The 19,319-nt window shown below is 39.6% G+C and overlaps 1 protein-coding gene across 4 annotated transcripts in view; it reads right to left on the minus strand.

Annotated features, from left to right (window-relative positions):
• LOC117404520 (integrin alpha-D-like) overlaps positions 1-13,553 on the minus strand; it is a 36,635-nt gene extending 23,082 nt beyond the window's left edge. For 2 of the 4 annotated variants that reach the window (XM_059015462.1, XM_059015460.1), the window contains exons 1-6: positions 13,328-13,553; positions 12,604-12,784; positions 8,977-9,091; positions 5,821-5,915; positions 4,765-4,829; positions 2,682-2,796 (exon numbers count right to left, since the gene is read on the minus strand). In XM_059015462.1, coding sequence (XP_058871445.1) covers positions 2,682-2,796; positions 4,765-4,829; positions 5,821-5,915; positions 8,977-9,091; positions 12,604-12,634 — 421 coding nt within the window. In that variant the 5' untranslated portion in view covers positions 12,635-12,784; positions 13,328-13,553. Of the gene's footprint in view, positions 1-2,681; positions 2,797-4,764; positions 4,830-5,820; positions 5,916-8,976; positions 9,092-12,603; positions 12,785-13,307 lie in introns of all 4 variants that reach the window. The other 2 variants (XM_059015461.1, XM_059015463.1) reach the window with 2 other exon arrangements.
• Positions 13,554-19,319: the final 5,766 nt, after the last annotated feature.

The raw sequence follows: 19,319 nt of genomic DNA on the forward strand, positions 1-19,319 counted from the left end.
CTGTTCCATACCGGTATTACTCTCTGTGTAAAACACTTTCCGTTCTAAACTTTTTCCACACATACCTTCTGTCTCAACCCAATCTCGGTGCTTGTGTCTTGGGTTAAATTTATCTAGACCGCTTAGGGTTTTCTTAACTTTGATCAAGTCTCTCTCTCCCTTCTTTTTCCCAGGCTGAAGAGATCTTGTAAGCTGTCTGTTTTGTCATGTATAACACAAATAGGAGCCAATCAGGTTAAAGGAGTGAACATGCACTGATGCAGCAGTGTGGAGTAGTGGTCAGGGCTCTGGACTCTTGACCGGAGGGTTGTGGGTTCAATCCCAGGTGGAGGGACACTGCTGCTGTACCTAGATTGCTCCAGTAAAAACCCAACTGTATAAATGGGTAATTGTATGTAAAAATAATGTGATATCTCGTAACAATTGTAAGTTGCCCTGGATAAGGGCGTCTGCTAAGAAATTAATAATAATGATTCTGATTGGTCAATTACATGCATTAGGATACAGCTCTCGCCAAAAGTTTGGCATCACCTAGAATTTAAGGATTGAGACATAATTAATATATATGAACATAATTTAAATATATTATTTAACATCATGTGATTAAAAAAAAAAAAAAAAAAACTACAAAATGCTATTGCAAAAGTCTACCGGAAGCCATAATACTCTTGCATTAGTATTTCATGTTAGATTTCGAAATGTCACATTTTTGTTGTCAGTTTTTCGTTAAGTATATGGTAAACCACAAAGCGGTGTGCTATTCAAAATGTTAACCTAACATTATTCAGCAGGTTTCATTCCACTTTGGGGAACAACGTGTGTTAATTCTATAGGGTGAAGCTAAACTTGTGGCCGTAGCTGTACAGTTAAAACTCCAGCTCCTAATATATCCCCTACGCCTCACTGCCCTCACAGCTCACTGAGTCCTGGGATCAGCCCCGGAATTAGCTGAGTGAGGAATTCGCTGTAACTTGTAACAATTTTAGCATTTTAATATACCTTTAATAATCTTTTAATCTACTCTTTCTTGCTGAGAACTGAACTTTTTCAGTACATGCAATAGCTAGGGATGCATGGAGAGGTGACATCTATTCTTTGTTAGGTGAGGAGTTGGAGATTGCTAAACTCTCTCCCCCTCTCGGAGGAATGTATGTTGTTCCAGCTAGAGCAGTGCTGCCCAAAGGAGAGTCCCTATCCAGCAGGTTTTATAGGTAACCTTTAATCATTAATTTCTTAACGCCTGGAACATTTTCATTGTGATCAATTAAGCAGGTGATTTGCTAAATGAAGTAATTGAGAGATCATTTAGAGATCATTTGGTAGAAAAAAATGAACTACCCTTTTCAGCCCTCAATGGCCTGGATTACATGCTGGGAAAATGTCATGACTTATCCGTCTACTGTCATGACTTATTTAAGGTGGTACGGCTGAATTATAATTTTAGATCATTTTGGTTTGTTTAATTTAACAATTCCTGCTTTGAAACTTCATGATGTATTTGATTTTTGTATAATGTATTACATTTGTATTCAAACATAAACCAAAACTAACTAAAATTGTAATCCAGACCGTACCACCTTAAATAAGTCATGACAGTAAACATGTCATGACATTTTCCCAGCATGCAAACTGACCCAATGACCAGAGTTCCCTTAAGTTATTTGCTTAATTGATCAACTTCCATGTGTTCCCAGTCTTTAGAAATTAGCGATTTAGGGTGACCTACAAAACTTACTGGATAGGGGCTCTCCAGGACCGTGTCTGGGCAGCACTGAGCTAGAGGGAGGGGGTTCAGGTCACATGGGTTACACGTGGGTGACACTGTAGCACTGACTCCCAGTTGGAAAAAGAGAGAGACAGCTGACATCGCCAACTGTTCAGATTCCAGCAGTAACCTCATCTGTCAATCTGTATTAGGGCTAGTTCATATACACTCTAGTAGTAATGCATTTCTCTGTGTAATTTTACTGGTAAGCCTTGTTTTCTTACATGAGTTACGAAACAGAAGTCTCTAAGTTAAGCTGTTGGTCATTTCTACAGCTTGGATGTTTTCTTTTTCACAGATACTGAATCCGCTGTGTTTCTGTGAAATTAAATGGTAGTTTTTGTGTTAGATTAGAACTGAATTGAAATACTGTTTAATTGTAACAGTTTGAGTCCTGTAGTTATTCCATGGGTGAGGACAGCCAGAAACTCAGGAGGAGCCCCTCAGAGCGTCTATAGAACGAGAGCAACGGATGGAAAAGTGACATTTAAACGCAGAATTAGTTTCCTTAAATCTCCTTAGCAACGCAGTTTGGAACACTGTGGCCATTCCGTCGTGGGATCGGAATGAATTTTCAAAAGATTCCAAAAGATCTGCTAAATATTCACTGTGTGTTTTTCTGTTTATTTAGAGGGATTATCTATTATTAGTGGTTAGGGCTCTGGACTCTTGACCGGAGGGTCGTGGGTTCAATCCCAGGTGGGGGGGACACTGCTGCTGTACCCTTGAGCAAGGTACTTCACCTAGATTGCTCCAGTATAAACCCAACTGTATGTGAAAATAATTTGATATCTGTATAATGTGAAACAGTGTATAATGTGATATCTTGTAACAATTGTAAGTCGCCCTGGATAAGGGCGTCTGCTAAGAAATAAATAATAATAATGACCCTCCAGCCTGCTCAATGCACCAGTACCTTGAAAAGCTGGCTTGAGCGTCTCCGAGACATTGAGGTTTTCAATGAGCAGGAAGCAGACTCCATTGAGAAAACTGTTCCGGTCGCAGTAGTGAGACAACCTGGGACCACAAGCCTTAGAGACAAAATCAAGAATCAGATACACCCGATCCGTAGGTCTTTTCAATGTTTAATTATCAGGAGCTCACAATAAATCCCTCCCCTTTAGAGGATGTGACCGGGGTTCTGCTTTAGAACACTTTGTTAATTATTCAACAGGTTTCACCACTTTGACTTTAGGAGTCGTTTCTGATTGGCTGTGATCGAGTGGGGCGGAGATAGCCAAAGCCAATCGGAAAGCGTCGGGTCTGACTGACGCCTGTTTCGTTTTGATTTTCCTCCGCTTGGAAATCTCTGTTCAGAAGCAAAGAATAAATTGAAATGACTTCATGACGTTTCAGTCCAAATAAATACATCCTCGAAAAGGTCACATTTATTGCACTATTTTGCGAGTCCCTGAAAAATAACCATTAAAAAGAAGCAAACATTTTTTTTTTATATTTAATTTGCCACATTCCTGCCCAGTTCTGTATGCGGTCTAAATCCTTGTGAAGCTTTGCACAATGTTTGCATAATGAATGTGTTTTTTTCAGCTAGGAAAATGTGAGATCTACAAAGTGATCCTGATACACAGTACATAAGATTTACTGGAGTTCTTTTGGTAGCTATCTGTACTTTACGTGAACACAGTTTCAACACAGCTTTATAAGGGACGGCTGTTTATCCAGCCCAGTGTCTAAGAATGACTGAAAACGAGAGAGACAGTCAAGGAAGCTCAATGTTAGTATCAACCTTCTGTTCCCTGTTTAGTGTCACAACGTAAAAACAGCGCTATACAAAAAAGGGGAAATAAAATCAATGCTTCTTGACTGTAGTTTTAGTAGAAGGATCACAAACCAGGGCAGCAGTATGGAGTAGTGGTTAGGGCTCTGGACTCTTGACCGGAGGGTCGTGGGTTCAATCCCAGGTGGGGGGACGCTGCTGCTGTACCCTTGAGCAAGGTACTTTACCTAGAGTGCTCCAGTAAAAACCCAACTGTATAAATGGGTAATTGTATGTAAAAATAATGTGATATCTTGTAACAATTGTAAGTCGCCCTGGATAAGGGCGTCTGCTAAGAAATAAATAATTATAATAACCAGGTATAACATATATAAAGTAAAACCTGTCTAATCCAGCATCACTGTGCTGGATACAGTGTGCTGGTTTACAGAGGTCCTGTAAAAATCAATACAAAGTATTTTTTTTTAAAAAAACTGATTCCCAGATCGTTTTTTGGACTGCACAAAAGGAACACATCATCATTTAAAACACAAGCCACAGACCCACGTGACTTCAGATCACATCACTGCACAAGAGCCAGCTTCCTCAGACTGGAAATGAAAAAAATTCCAGCAGCTACATAGCTCTGAAAGGTGGAGTTTTGAAAGAAACACATGTTGCTGCAATCATGCATTTCCATTTCAGATCATGGTATCTGGTGTTACAATAAGTTAGTTCTCACTTCCCATGCCTTACAGGAAACTTTGTCAGTCAATAGAGGAAGTGGGGACCATTTTTGACCAGACTAACAGATCTTTCTTTCACCTAGTGTCAGATATCATGTTTTTAAAATAAAATAAAACATGTTTGGCTGTAACATGTGTTTCTTTCACAACTCCACACAGAGAATGGAGGTGCACAGCGGGTAAGATGCATGGGATTATTGATTAGCTGCAAGCACTTTAAGGGTCAGGCCATCAGAGGCAGTAGCAGCCCAAAATGTGTCCTCTGTCCAGATCTTTTAAAAAAAAAATAGTCCTCTTGTGACTAACTCAAGCTATGTCCTGATTTTTTGTATGGAACTTCATATTTTCCCCCATTTGGGGTCTTGCTGCAAGATAATACATTGTATAATATAATCAATAATGAATAAATCTGGTTTGATCGTGGTTAAGCCTTGTTGACAGTAAATTGTACTATATTTTCTTGCATAAGGGCTAATTCAGTGCAGTGCACTGCATTGCAGTCCATTTCGATTTGTTTCCTCTGGTTCAATACTCACCACTAGATGATCTGCATTGTGGGTATCTGTTGCCATGGAGAGCCCCAGAGATATCCCAGCTTGCCCTGCTCCAAAGAGAACACCAGTATTATCCCAGAGTTCTGACACTGCCCCCTACAGGGGAGACTGTTGCTTTACTGTCAAGCGCCTCTTTCCACTGAACTAAGGGATGTTAACAAGCTACTGACCACTAGGGGTCACTGTAGTGCAGTTAGGAACTCTCCAGCCGAGATCGTTGACTGGAACAGGATTCAGAATACGCTCCACACAGCAGGGCTTTCATCAGGTGGGATAGAACGTCTTTATAATCTCTTTATAATTATAGCTTTAAAGTGACTGTAGAGTATACGAGCACAACTTGGATTACTAATGGACTGCACAGTGGAGATGTGCTGCTTTGTGTAAAGTGGTAGTTTGGATGGGGGGGGGGCGGTATTTGTTTGAAACAGGAATCGTTTCTCCCGGTTCCTTTACATAACATTAAGAACATAATAACATTTTACGAACGAGAGGAGACCGTTCAGCCCATCTGAGCTCGTCCGGTTCCCAGCAGCTGATTGATCTCAGAACTTTGTCAAGTCGGGTCTTAAAGGATCCCAGTGATTCTGCCTCAGCAACATGACTAGGTAACCCATTCCACCCCCTCACCACTCTGTGTGAAGACGTGTCTCCTTCCCTCTGTCCTGAGTCTCCACTCCAACTGTGTGTCCTCTAGTCCTGGTTCCTGTGCTGCGCTTAAAGTACTGGTTTGGGTTTATCTACTCATTTTAAGATTATAAACACTTCCGTCAAGTCCCCCCTAATTTCTAGGCTAAATAGATTCACATCTTCACAGCTCAGTACTGTAAGCCCTGGGATTAGTCTGGTTGCTCTTCGCTGGACTCTCTCTAGGGCCACAGTGTTCCTTTGGTGCGGTGGTGACCAGAATTGAACAAAGAACTCTAAGTGCAGTTTCACCAGTACATTACAGAACCTCATCATAGTGGCCTTCCATTCAAATGTTGAGTTGTTGATAATAAGAGCCTGACTGATGCTCCACATGGTTCAGTCTCTTACCGTGGAGGTTGATAGCTGCACAGTCCTGGCTGCTGTACTGACAGCTGTACAGTCCTCCTGTCCCATTGTCTTTTAGAGGGGCGCTGACAATAATCCTGCAGAGAGGGGGGAAAACAGTGACAGGGGGGTCTTGAACTGTCCATGTAAAGAAATACTATATATATATTATTTGTTTATTTAGCAGGCGCCTTTATCCAAGGCGACTTACAGAGACTAGGGTGTGTGAACTATACATCAGCTGCAGAGTCACTTACAACCACCTCTCACCCGAAAGACGGAGCACAAGGAGGTTAAGTGACTTGCTCAGGGTCACACAATGAGGCTGAGGTGGGATTTGAACCAGGGACCTCCTGGTTACAAGCCCTTTTCTTTAACCACTGGACTACACAGCCTCCTCCATATATACATATACATTATATATATATATATATATATATATATATATATATATATATATATATATATATATATATATATATATATATATATATATATATATATATATATATGTATATGAGAGAGAGAGAGAGAAAGAGTTAGAGTTTTAGAGAGAGAGAGAGAGAGAGAGAGAGAGAGAGAGAGAGAGAGAGAGAGAGAGAGAGAGAGAGTGGGATTATTTTGTAAGCACGATAGACTTTAAACAGACGATTCAGAATTGTAACTGAGACCTGTATGTAGCCATGCTGGCTGTTATCGAACGGGTATTGTACTTCGATGTGTTGACAGTAACTGCTGTTGTATTGAACCCCCTGCTCGACCAGGAATTTTATTTCTTTTCTGGGGATGTTTTGAAACCCTCTGTCAGTTGAGAGATTTCCTGTCTGACTCAAACTGTTTCCAACTAATAGCACGTGGCATTGTAACATCATTTCTGCTTTCACAACCCCCTGTCATTTTTACTAAGAATCTAGGAAATCAAATGTTTATTTAACAGGGACAATGTACAATTTTTAACATTCATGACAAATCACAAGATGTATTGTACCCAGACTTAGCTATAAGCTAATTTACAATGGTGCTGGGAAGAAAATAATTATTTCAACATTTTTTTTTAAATTTAGACCTCTAGTGCCGGAGGACAACACAGATCTGAACGGCTCCACTGCAGACCTGCAGGCGCCCTATCAGCCACAGGGGTCGCTGCTGCGCGGTGAAATGTGGATTCCCCTGCCGACCTAAGCCCTCCCTACCCAGGCGGCTCTCGGTCAACTGTGCGACGCCCCCATGGGAACCCCCGGTCACGGTCGGCTGTGACATAGCCTGGATTCGAACCTGCGATCTCCAGGCTCTCCTGCGCTTGCTCGTGCATGCCTAAACAACTTCCGCTTAGAAAGCACAGACATGCCCATTCAAATCTGGCACGTTATGCTGTTTTCGGTCTTTTTCATCTTTTAAAATTTAATTGATCATTTTTTTCCACCATTAAGAAAACAGTATGCAAATATTTATCATATGCAGTGCATTGGGTCTTGTACAGTATTTTAGACAACTTGATTGTCTGTTTCCACTATAAGTTTGCAAAAAAAAAAGTATAATTAATGGTTTGGGGAAAAAAAAGTAGAATTCATGGTAAATGTATCTCTGTTTGACAATTGGCAAACACATATCACATCACAATTGATCGCACCTCTACCAAAATCTCACAGCGTACCACTTTCTAACGGTCAAGTTTTGGTACGCGTACCACATTGTGACGATGCACCACTTTATAACACTAGACCGGTACCCCATCGCCTATTAAAGAAGAAACACTCTCCAGTACAATGTAGAATTTATTTCAGACGTCATTCATGTATTAGTTTCAGATAGCATCGTACAGTCAGTTTTTAATTCTGCAATATGAACAAATACAAACATTTTTGCCACTAAATGCATTTGAAGCAGTAGGGAGCTCCCTTTCTCTTAGGGGGTGAGGGACCAGTTCAGTCTCCATGCCTCAAGCCTGCCCTGGACTGGAGGGAGCCCCCTTTCTCTTAGGGGGTAAGGGACCAGTTCAGTCTCCCTATCCTATGCAATCTTCAACCTCTTTGAGACTGGTAAGGTGTTAATTTTGACAAATTGTTTGTTTCAAGATGGTAACATTTGATCGCACGTCTTAAAAAGGTACTTCGGAAAACAATTCTGCACCTCTAAAGAAAGTGAAAGTCATGCAGCAGCCTTATCATAAAAAACACCTTCAACTCAACAATTCACATGAGCCAAACAGGAAATGATCAGTCAAATGGTATTCTGAAGGAAGTCGTGGGGTCTGAACTCAGTGTTACTGTACAGCGAGATTGTCAAACCTCTTTACTCGAAAAACACACCCAGACAGAAATCAACAACTCAGCTGAAGGGCTTGACAGGAGTTTGACGTTGCTTCTTATCTGTTTAGAATTGTTATTAGTGTCTTTTGAGAATCTGAGCTCTGACGTCTATTATAAGGATAGGTCTACCAGACTTTCAAGTTCAGAAATGAAATGGTTTCTCTGTTTCAGTCGCCACACCCTGGTTGGGTATACAATGTGCATCTAAACTAGAAAGTGAGTAGACAACAGAACTATGTGATACTCCGATTCTCCTGGCCGGTTTTATATGAAACCCAAACAAGCCTTTTAAAGCCTCTCTCTCATTTGCCCATACAATTGAGCTCCAACAGCAGTGATCCATTTAGAAGCAGCTTGGAATAAAATGTTCCTTTCACCAGGGTGCTGATAGGATTCCTGGCGGACCACAGGTTGCTGTCAAACCTTTCCCTAGCCCTGACCGAAGAGCTAATCACTCTGACTGAAATATCTGCCGCGGTGCATGCTGGGAGATGTATTTCTTTGTCGAGTTTAATCAGAAGACTTGCCTAGGACTACAATCCCATAATTCACTTCTTCGGTCACACATGTCCCTATAGAAAAGCTGCACAAATCATGTTTTCGTTTTTCATTCTATCCTTGAAAGATATTTTCAAAAAGTTTAGCAAGGTTCATGGCACTATCTACTATCATGCTTCTACATCTCTGGCTACAAGTTTTTGCATCACCCTATAGAATTCACTAATTTTGCTTCATAAAGTCAAATGAAACCTGTTGAATAATAAGTTGAAAGGGACGTCATGTGATCAAAAAATAAAACCTGACAGTTAACAGACAGCAAAATAAAGAGACTCAGAATTAAAGAACTCACCTTGTTCTGTTTCCAGAGCCAAACTGGAGGACTTTGTGTCCAAACTGTGTGGAAGAGTCCCCAGGGAGAGGAGGGAGCTGGGAGTTGATATTGAAAGAGCTGGCTGAGGAGCAGACTGGGAGAGGAGAGAGTGAGAGAGTTAGGAGCACCGAGACGAGCAGGAATGTGAGAAACTGTTACTGAGCCCTGGAGGTGAGGGCTCAGCCTGGGAACACTCTGTCTCGCCAGTAGGGGTCGCTGAAGTGCAATGAGATGAACTAACATCACCAAGGCTCACCTTCCAAACACAGCACAGCCTGCCACAGAATGACTGCAGTCCAACTCAAGAGTGACTGTGAACTACATGTTAACTATAGCTAAGAAAAAGCCACAAGTGTACTTAAGAAAATAGACTATTTTCCGAACGAGAGGAGGCCATTAATTCTAAATATTTTTTAGAGTTCAATTTTAAGAGAACCGTCTCCTTCTCTAGTATAAAACAAGCGTTTCTCGTGGTTTTCACTTTATAGTACAAAACTAAAAAAATAATACAATCCCACTGTATTTAATGTGCCCTGTAGTTATCGCTTTTAACTGACCTTAATAAAAGGAACGGAAATGCATTTTTAAGCCTTGGCTAGCACTCCCTTAGTTGGAAACCGCCCTTGTAAAAGTTTCTCCTAGTAAAAGCACAGCAAAGTGTAATAAAGCACAGCAAAATCATGGTAAGGCACAGGGAAGAATTGTAAAGAGCAGTGAGGTATTGCAAAGTACATTAAAACCAAGGCAAACGATGATAAATGCACAGTATAAACATGGGATAAGCTTGACGAAACTGCAGAAATCCTGTGCTAAGTTGTTTGTAAGGGTAGGGCTGTTGTATGCTAGTTTCAATAAGGATGTTCCAATGTTGATTAACAGCTGTTTACGTAAGGTGTGTGTATTGTTTTAATTTTTTTTTTACATTTTACTCTCAGAACTACATTTCCCATCATCCTCCTGCTCACATATGTAACTGAGATGGATTTACCAGTGAGCAGGGCGGTGATGGGAAATGTAGTTCTGAGAGGTCCATGCGGATACACGGGAAGCCATCTTGAGGCAGGGAATCCAATTTAAAAGTTTAAAAAGTGGTCAAAATGTAAAAAATAAAAAAATAAATAAAATTTTTTAAAACAATACACACGTCTGACGTAAACAGCTGTAGCAACACATGGGAACATTTAACACAAAAAAATAAAAAGGTCCTTATGTACCCTTTAAAGTGTCTAGTTCTGTTAAAAGGTAGGAAAATGAATTGATCCAAGGACTCCTTTAAAGGGGCCAGTGAGAATATTGCAAATGCTAATAAGAGAGAAGAACATTGATGCGAAAGTCTTTGTACGCATTCATTTAAAGGGAGGCTACTTAGCATGCTGTTAGTTTTAATAAGAATCAATGCCATGGATTTTGAAGTGGGACCAGTGATGCAGGTTGAATACCTTATAAGGTGGATTTGGTCTTTATGAGTTATTTTGTTTTTGAGAGTACATTGAATGTGAACGGAAACGCTTGTTTTTCTTTGTCAGATAATCAAAAGAAGTTGAAGCACAGAAGACCTGTCTGGTTTCCTCTCTTTCTATTGAACAGCAAAATGTGGTTAACCCAAAACGGAGGCACCTTAACAGAAAATAAGCCTATCGAACCTTCCATTCCGGCCAGCTATCTGATGACACCCATATTTAGAGACGCAATTAAACACGACAATCAAGTTCATGCGCTATTTAAAGTGAACTGAATTCTACTGCATAATATACCCCAGTAACATTTTAAACATGGCTGCTGAAAGGGGATTGATCTCACAACTAATGCCAGTGATTCAGCATCAACAACATGGCTGGGTAGCCCATTCCATCCCCTTACTGCTCTCTGTGTGAAGAAGTGTCTCTCCTTCCCTCTGCCCTGAGTCCAGCTCCACCTAACTACTTCATCTCTGTGCTTGAAACAGTGACTGGGGTTGATTTAGGACTTCTAGTCCAGAACTGACCAGTCAGTTAAGTGGAGATAGACTCGGGACAGAGGGTAGGAGACACTTCACGCAAAGAGTGGTATGTGTGTGTGTGTATAATATTATAGAGATTTTAGCATTCTTCAAGATGATCCTTCTACAGCTCCTATTTTCAAAAACCCTCCTCTAATGTCTTACAGAAGAGACACAAATCTAAGAGAGCATCTGGTCCACAGTAACATTCGACCCAATCTGGACAGTCTTAAGGGTACGTTTCCATGCAATAGGTCACGCTGTGCAACTTGTAAATACAGTCACAGCAACACAGTAGTTAAGGGAGCAAAATCCTCATTTACTATCCATGATACTTCTACTTGCATTAGTGAAGGAATAGTATATTGCATTGGCTGCATCAAATGTAACAAGCTATATATTGGAGAAACAAAACGACGCTTGGCTGATCGCTTCGTGGAACATCTGAGAAGTATACGAATTAACACCTCTACCTTTCCTGTCGCCAGACATTTTAACAGAAATGACCACACTATAGAAGACATCACAGTTTGTGGGATGGTTCAATGCTATGGAACTAATGCTGTCAGGAAACAAAAGGAATGTGAGCCATTCGGAATGAACATTCTATTCTGAGGTCATCATCATCATCATCATCATCATCATCATCATCATCATTCTGGAATTTTGTTTAAAAGACTACTTGTTTGTTTATTATCAACTTCTTAAAGCACTGTTTTTTTGTATTCAGCCGATGAAGGACTTGTAGTCCGAAACGTCCTGATAATTGATTTGTAATCAATTATTCTACCTTTTTAAGTACCTGAAATATCCTTTTCTCTGTTTTCTTTATATATATGAGCTAATATATATATATATATATATATATATATATATATATATATATATATATATGTGTGTGTGTGTGTGTGTGTGTGTGTGTGTGTGTGTGTGTGTGTGTGTGTGTGTGTGTGTGTGTGTGTTCATACTATATATATGGCCAAAAGTTTTGCATCACCTAGAATTTTAGGATTCAGACAGAATTAAAAACAAAGTGCATATATATGAACATCATTTAGATATTTTATTTAACATCTATAACCAAGTAAACTACAGAATGAAATCGCAAAAGTCTACCGGAAGCCATAATAGCAGTACAGTAGTATTTCATGTTGGATTTCGAAATGTCATATTTTTCAATTTTGGTCAGTTTTTCATGAACTATATGGAAAACTACAAAGCGGTGTGCAATTCAATATGTTAAGGTAACATTATTCACCGGGTTTCATTCGACTTTATGAAGCAAAATGAGTTCATTCTAGAGGGGGATGCAAAACCTTTGGCCATAGCTCTGTGTGTGTATATATATATATATATATATATATATATATATATATATATATATATATATATATATATATATATATATATATATATATAAATTCAAGACTCAGCCCTTTCCCCTGGGGTTCCGCAAGCTCTTTGATTCTCAACTAAAATATTTCATGCCCATACAGTTTCGCCACTAACGGTACACATTCACGTCATAGACAGTTAATGGAACCACTCAAGCCATGACGTCATTGCAAGGGCACCGAGGTGTATATACTGAGAGTTCACACAATTATAATAAATGTAACGACACTTACTGTGCAGCAAAATTGTTAAGATAGAAAGCATGGCAGCCGTTTTGATGGTATTACTGGTTCTTTGGTCTCCGTGTAAGGGTAACGCGAGGCGAGGAAAGTTAAATCATCTGTTCGTTCACTACCCTCCAAACCTCACCGCTGCTCCTTCAGAAAGTTCAACACGGAGGTCTTCAGTTTAATGCTGTCAACAGTTTCACAAGAGTGCAACAGGAAATTATGCGCATGACTGTACAAAGAAATGATCAAAACACACATAGAATCAAAACGTGGACTCGTGAATTCATTTTCCGGTACCTTAACATGCATTGTAATATGGAAAATATAGTCTCTCAGTGTTTTCCACCTGTATTGCAGAAACATGTTCTGAAATGCGTTCTGTGCTATGCCTGAATAAATTGCCATACAATGATAAATGTCTTTAAATGTATTGTATCAAATCTGAATATTGACATAGACACGATAGTGCGATAGAGAAGTAATATAATGGTACCAATAATTTCGTAAATCTAAAAGCAAACTAATGAATTACGATATTGCACATTAAAAAGCTACATTATACAACAGTATAAGGCAATATGTTTTACAAATCTAAATCTAAAATACTGTTAAAACGAACTATAAAATACTGTTAAAACGAACTATAAAAGCGATGGAAACATTAACAATACTAACTATAGAATTGCCATCAAAATGAGATATTTTACCAATTACACAGATCCAGTACCTTGCAGGTTGTCGTGTTTAAAATCAATAGAGGACTTCTTCCAGAAACGTTCAGCTTTGATCAGTAGCTTAAAAATCTATGAAAAAACAAAGGCGTGTGCACTCGTAAAACAATTATAAAGTCTTAATAAAAATAATTGAGAAAGACTTTTCAAGCGTTCAATCCGCTTTGTGTTTATCTGAGCCGTCTAAAAAGGAGAACATCGATTTGTCTTCAGAGTATGACAGCAAGTTCATTGTGTGTGTGTGTGTGTGTGTGTGTGTGTGTGTGTGTGTGTGTGTGTGTGTGCGGGGGGGAGTGAGAGAGAGAGAGAGAGAGACAGAGAGAGAGAGGGGAAGTACTTGTGTATTCAAACTGTATGTACACCTCCGCCAAAAACAGAGTACCGTTAATAGCAAAATCATTGAAAGCGATACCTTGCCTGGGGAAACGCACGCATGTCACACTGCACACGTGTGTGCATTCATCTAGAGAACCGCATATTCAATTGTCATGAGATTTGGCAGTAATATTATCTAGCAGGTTATTTAGAGTATCCGATTCTGTGGATATAGGTGTGTCTGTCCTGGAGCGATGAAACTACCTGTGCTTAAAGATTAAGCTTAAGATGTAAAGCTGTGTGGTCCAGTGGTTAAAGAAAGGGGCTTGTAACCAGGAGATCCCCGGTTCAAATCCCACCTCAGCCACTGACTCACTGTGTGACCCTGAGCAAGTCACTGAACCTCCTTGTGCTCCGTCTTTCGGGTGAGACGTAGATGTAAGTGACTCTGCAGCTGAGGGAAAGTCAGCGAGATCTGGCGAAATCATTTGCTATATAACATTGTCCAGATTGTCCAATCTTCATTGAGGAGCAGGCGGGACAAACCAGAACAGATTTGTATCATGGACCGACTCCCCAGAAGCAGGATCATAGATTACGCATTGTGTAAGACAATGCTGGATTTAGCTATAGTTGATCTCGACAACACAAGTGTTTAGAAAACTGTAAGTATCCTATCCTCTGTGTTCATGACCCTTTTCATTTATTCCTATTAAATATTTAAAATTAAAGACGTGTCTTAAATAAGTTTAATAAAGATATATCTTATTGAATAAAGATATCCATTTGTTTGTTAAATAAAACGTGTTGTTATTTATTTGTTGTTCTTTACAAAGTGTTTCATTTGACCCCGACCACTGTTACAAATGCCCCCGGTCATGGGGTGAATTGTAACACCGGACTCCTTGCATTTGAAGCAATATTGCGGCGGGAATTTGTAACAGACTTATGTAAGTTGTTTGTATCAAAAAAACGGCAAAACCATCTCAAATGGTTTCTGAGTAATGACTCGAAATGTAAAAACTGTTACAACTGTCCCCAGTCTCATCTACCTACTCATCTAGAAAATCTAGCATATCATTTTTTTTTCAGAATGCACAGACTGTCCCCATGTTGCATAAAATATAAACACTAAAAATAAAATAAAATTAAAAAAAACACCGTGAAAGGACCCAAAACTCAGATCTGGGCCACAAATAAATCCCAAATGCACAAAAAGTCCCTTTTTAGAAATGATGTAAACATTTAAGAAATACAAAATACGAAGTAAGACTAAAAGAAGAAGTCATTGCTGTGTGAGAGGAAGTGCGGCTTCATGAGATTTAAGCTGAAATAAAATAAGAAAATACAAGTGACGTCAGCTCAAACCTTCCTGCGCCCGTCATTACAATAACGTTCCATTAAAAGGATCCTGTGTTAATGAAGCGTTGATAATGTTAATGAGGTTGGCTTTTGTACACAGGACCTCAAAGTCTCTTTGTTTAGAATCTGTGTATTTTTTGTACTTTTTGCTTGACTCGGTCTCTTCTAGTTTCAATAACACTGATGAAGGCACTAGAGCCCAAACGGTGGTCTGCTTGACTCAGTCTCCTCTAGTTTCAGTAACCCTGATGAAGGCACTAGAGCCCAAACGCAGGTCTGCTTGACTCGGCCTCTTCTAGTTTCAATAACCCTGATGAAGGCACTAGAGCCCAAACGCTGGTCTGCTTGACTCAGTCTCTTCTAGTTTCAATAACACTGATGAAGGCACTAGAGCCCAAACGCAGGTCTGCTTGACTCAGTCTCTTCTAGTTTCAATAACACTGATGAAGACAAAGTTGAAACATTAGTGACAGAGAGCACAGAGAGGTTAAGTGACTTACTCAGAGTCACACAATGAGTCAGTGGCAGAGCCGGGATTTGAACCAAAAAATCTCCTACTCAGAAGCACTTTTCTGTAACCTCTGGACCACCAAGCCTACCTAATCTGTTTTGCAACCAAAAAGTTGAACAACTCCTCCGCTTTGAAACGCTAGCCTTGGCCAGCGCTGTTATAAATATTACCTTATTCCAGTAGGGGAGGTTTTTCAATAAATGGACTAACTTCCTGAACTGAATTAATATTTGACGCATCATTTAACATGTTGTGTATTTCATGGTTTAGATCTGGACTGACAGTCTCTCCTGTCTAGGACGAGCGAGCCCACGACATATTGAATCAATGTGGTACCATTGCAGCCACTAGTCACCGTTGATGCAACTGAAGTTGAAGTGGAAGAGAGTTGAAGCTTTACTGGTGCAGTTACAGGCTGCAGCCGCAACACTGAGCATTAATCGGATGCTAGAGAGGTGGCGCTGTTGCCCGGGTTAGATTTTAAGTTCATTTATAACAATATAGATCACTACTGTGAGCGATGAGCAAATGAATGTCCCGATGAGTTTCTGTCAACCCCATTCTTAAACATTTCGTCAGGACAACGAGTGAAAATAACAGAAAGCAACAATGATAAACTGCCAAAACGAAATGCAATTCAGCGAGAAGCAATTCACTTAATTTGTCACGTCTGTTTGAAATACCAAATTAAGCGAAACACAATCAGGATCCGTCAAGATATGAAGGTAAAACAAGCGACATTGTTTTGTAATTAACAACTTTTTCTGAGTTTTTAATTGGGAAACTTAATCGTCTCAAAATAAGTTTTAAAAGGACGCCATGTGATCAAAAATAAACCCCGAAAACGTCATAACATATGCCGTCGGAACCTCACGGGACTCCTAGGTCCCAGTCTGATAATATAATATATAACGTTGCCATGTTCTCATGTACACTCACGAAAGGAGTTCCTTTTTGAACTATTTAACTTAATTTCAACAAAAATAATTTAGGGCTGAAAAGGATAGGGCGCTGTGTAAGATACAAGCCGGTTGTCTTTTAAATTATATCTATATTCAATTATTAGAATCGTTTTTTATAATTTTCATACAGGGCAATTATCTATTCAGGGATACCAAGATATTTAGTCAGGAAGCAGTCGAATAGTAAATGCAATACAAGGACGGAGTCCATCCCAAGACATGACACGAAGAAAGGGCAGAAATACTGAGAGAAACTTGGAAAATCCAAACGATTCTTGAAGGTTTATTAATTATAACTAGTTGAAAGTTAAAATATTTGTCATTGAATTTTAAAAAAGTATTTTTTAAATTTCTGCTTACATCACTCTTGGGTGTTTTTATTAGTTATGGGTGAATTCATCTCCATGCATACATCCAGTCCGATACCGCCACCTGCAGGACAACATGAAAACAGTCATTCAATTAAAGTGTGGATTGCCAACTCTCCCAAGTCTCTTGGAAACTAGCACAAGGGGCATTAGGATTTTTTTGGGGTTTGTTTTCTGTTTTCTTGTAATTTGGAAACAAAAAAACACCAGTGTGATGACGTTCCCTGGTCGGCAGGTTTATATATATATATATTATATATACCGCCATTACCACTGTACAGCAAACACAGTACAACAGTGAAGAAATAATACATTCAAATTAAAAACATGGACGTTCATCCAAACAATGACGAGACATCAAAAACAACGAGGTTCAGACTAACAACAGAAGAACTGGCGCTTAAAAAAAGAACAGGAAAATGAAATTACAAGGAAAAACACTCGCTGATATAAACCTCACAAATAAGTATCTGCGTTCAGTGGGAGAAACACGAGAGCTTCACCAGATACCCGAAAAAGACCTGGACAAACACTCACATTTAATCTCGTCAGTACAATATGTAAAACAGTCAATCAATCACTGTACACCCACATAGTGTAAACAAGCCACTGGCCCTTTAAATGCACGCACTTTACAAAATGAAAGAAACAAAACGCTGACTTAAAAGGCTCCTTATAACCCTTACTGCCTACAGAGAGCTAAACCCTTTACCGCAGCATAAAACTACTTTTCAAGGATGTAGATATCCGGTCTGGCATTGTATGTTAATATCCTTTTCAGTGATTAATCAATTGGTCTGCAGGTGACGTGGTTCTCACTAGGGGGCGCCGGAGGTCCAGCTCTAGCAGGTTCCATCTAAACTGCGGGAAATTTTCTATGTAAACAATTCTGCATGTAACTGAACGTGGCAGGGCTGAGGCACCGCACTGTAAAGAGTGAGTTTTTGTTTCTTGTCGAGTTAGTTTAGTTTATTCACTTTGTACCCCCAGATCCACCACAGGTACATCTCAATAGTACAGCACTAAGACAAAGAGAGAGAGAGTTAAACCGACCATAATCAATGAAATACGATAGCAATTCAGCAATATAATTCCAAACAGTTCTTTATATATATTATTTGACAAAATAATTTCAAAAGACTAAACACCCAAACTAAAGCACCCAAGAAAGTCTTTCTCAGAGCAGCAACAGGGAGCACACCCTGCAGCCCCCAGCCCTCCTAACAGACTCCCATGTGGCCAGGTGTAATTGACAATCAATGAATCACTTAGCACCTGGCCACATTCCACACTTGTTTCTAACCCCCAGCCCTGCCATAGTTAACACATACTTTATTTTCCGAAGAACAAAAAGACAAAGTAATATTTAGAATAATTACATTCTCAAAGTCCCTGCCCTGCCACAGTGACGAAAAAGCGATCGGAATCAGCCAGAAGGGAAATCTTAAAGGAAAAGTGTTGTTTCACATGGTTAAGAGCAGCAGCAGTCATCGAGCAGAAGGAAGCGACTTTGTGCAGATAAAGGTCTTGTGGTTTTTCACAAGACACTTTCTCTGCCTTAGAAGAGCTGCGATTGTCTGTCTGTCTGCATCACCATTGAAGATAACTTGGTAAGGGTGTTGTTAGGATAATGTCCTCATCCCATTGTAGCTGCCGTATGCTTGTGCTACCATTGCCCATTAGTATAATACAGAACCATTGCAGTGCCACTGTCTGTATGCATTGCCATTGAAGATGGTTTGGAAAGTGTATAACCAAAATGAACTGTAGCTTCACTCTGTTTGTTTAGCCTTATGGATGTTTAAATATGATATTGTTTAAAGATCGGATTAAAAAGTTCATGCAAAATTGTAAAAATTAAATTAAAATGAGCATAAAATGAGAGAGTTAGTTCTGCAAATATACCCCGCAGGGATGGAAATAAGACTCCTGTTGCATAGCTGTTTCACCCATTCCAGGTTTTAACATGAGCCTGATTAGCCCCAGTCTATAGATAACAAGCTCAGGGGTGTCTTATTAAACTCCTAGTAAAACCAGGAATGGATCAAACAGCTGTGCAACGGGAGCCTTATTTCCATCCCTGATACTCCCTTTGCTAGTTCCATTGAAGGTGAAGCAACTTCCACAGGAATATGACATCAGAGTTGCTGGAATTTGAAGAGGGTCAGATCACACATTGAGAAATGGAAATCATGTATATATTTGTGCAGGTTGTGATATTTGGGAGGATAGGAAAACAGCAGCAATAGCAAAAATAACAACAGGCAGGGTTGAGATTACTTTTCATTCTCTGAATTGTTCCTCTTAAGCTGATCCGGAATAGCACATTGTGAAAAGATGACAAACAAGAGGAAGTTCAGTGGCTTTTTCAGACTGTGGCTTTTAAAGCTGAACAACCAGAGCCAATCAGAATAGTCTCACTATTGACACAGTCATACTGCAAAGAAAAGCGCTGTTATACATACTTCAG

This window comes from Acipenser ruthenus, chromosome 50, assembly GCF_902713425.1.
Source record: "Acipenser ruthenus chromosome 50, fAciRut3.2 maternal haplotype, whole genome shotgun sequence".
NCBI classification, from domain to species: Eukaryota; Metazoa; Chordata; class Actinopteri; order Acipenseriformes; family Acipenseridae; genus Acipenser; species Acipenser ruthenus.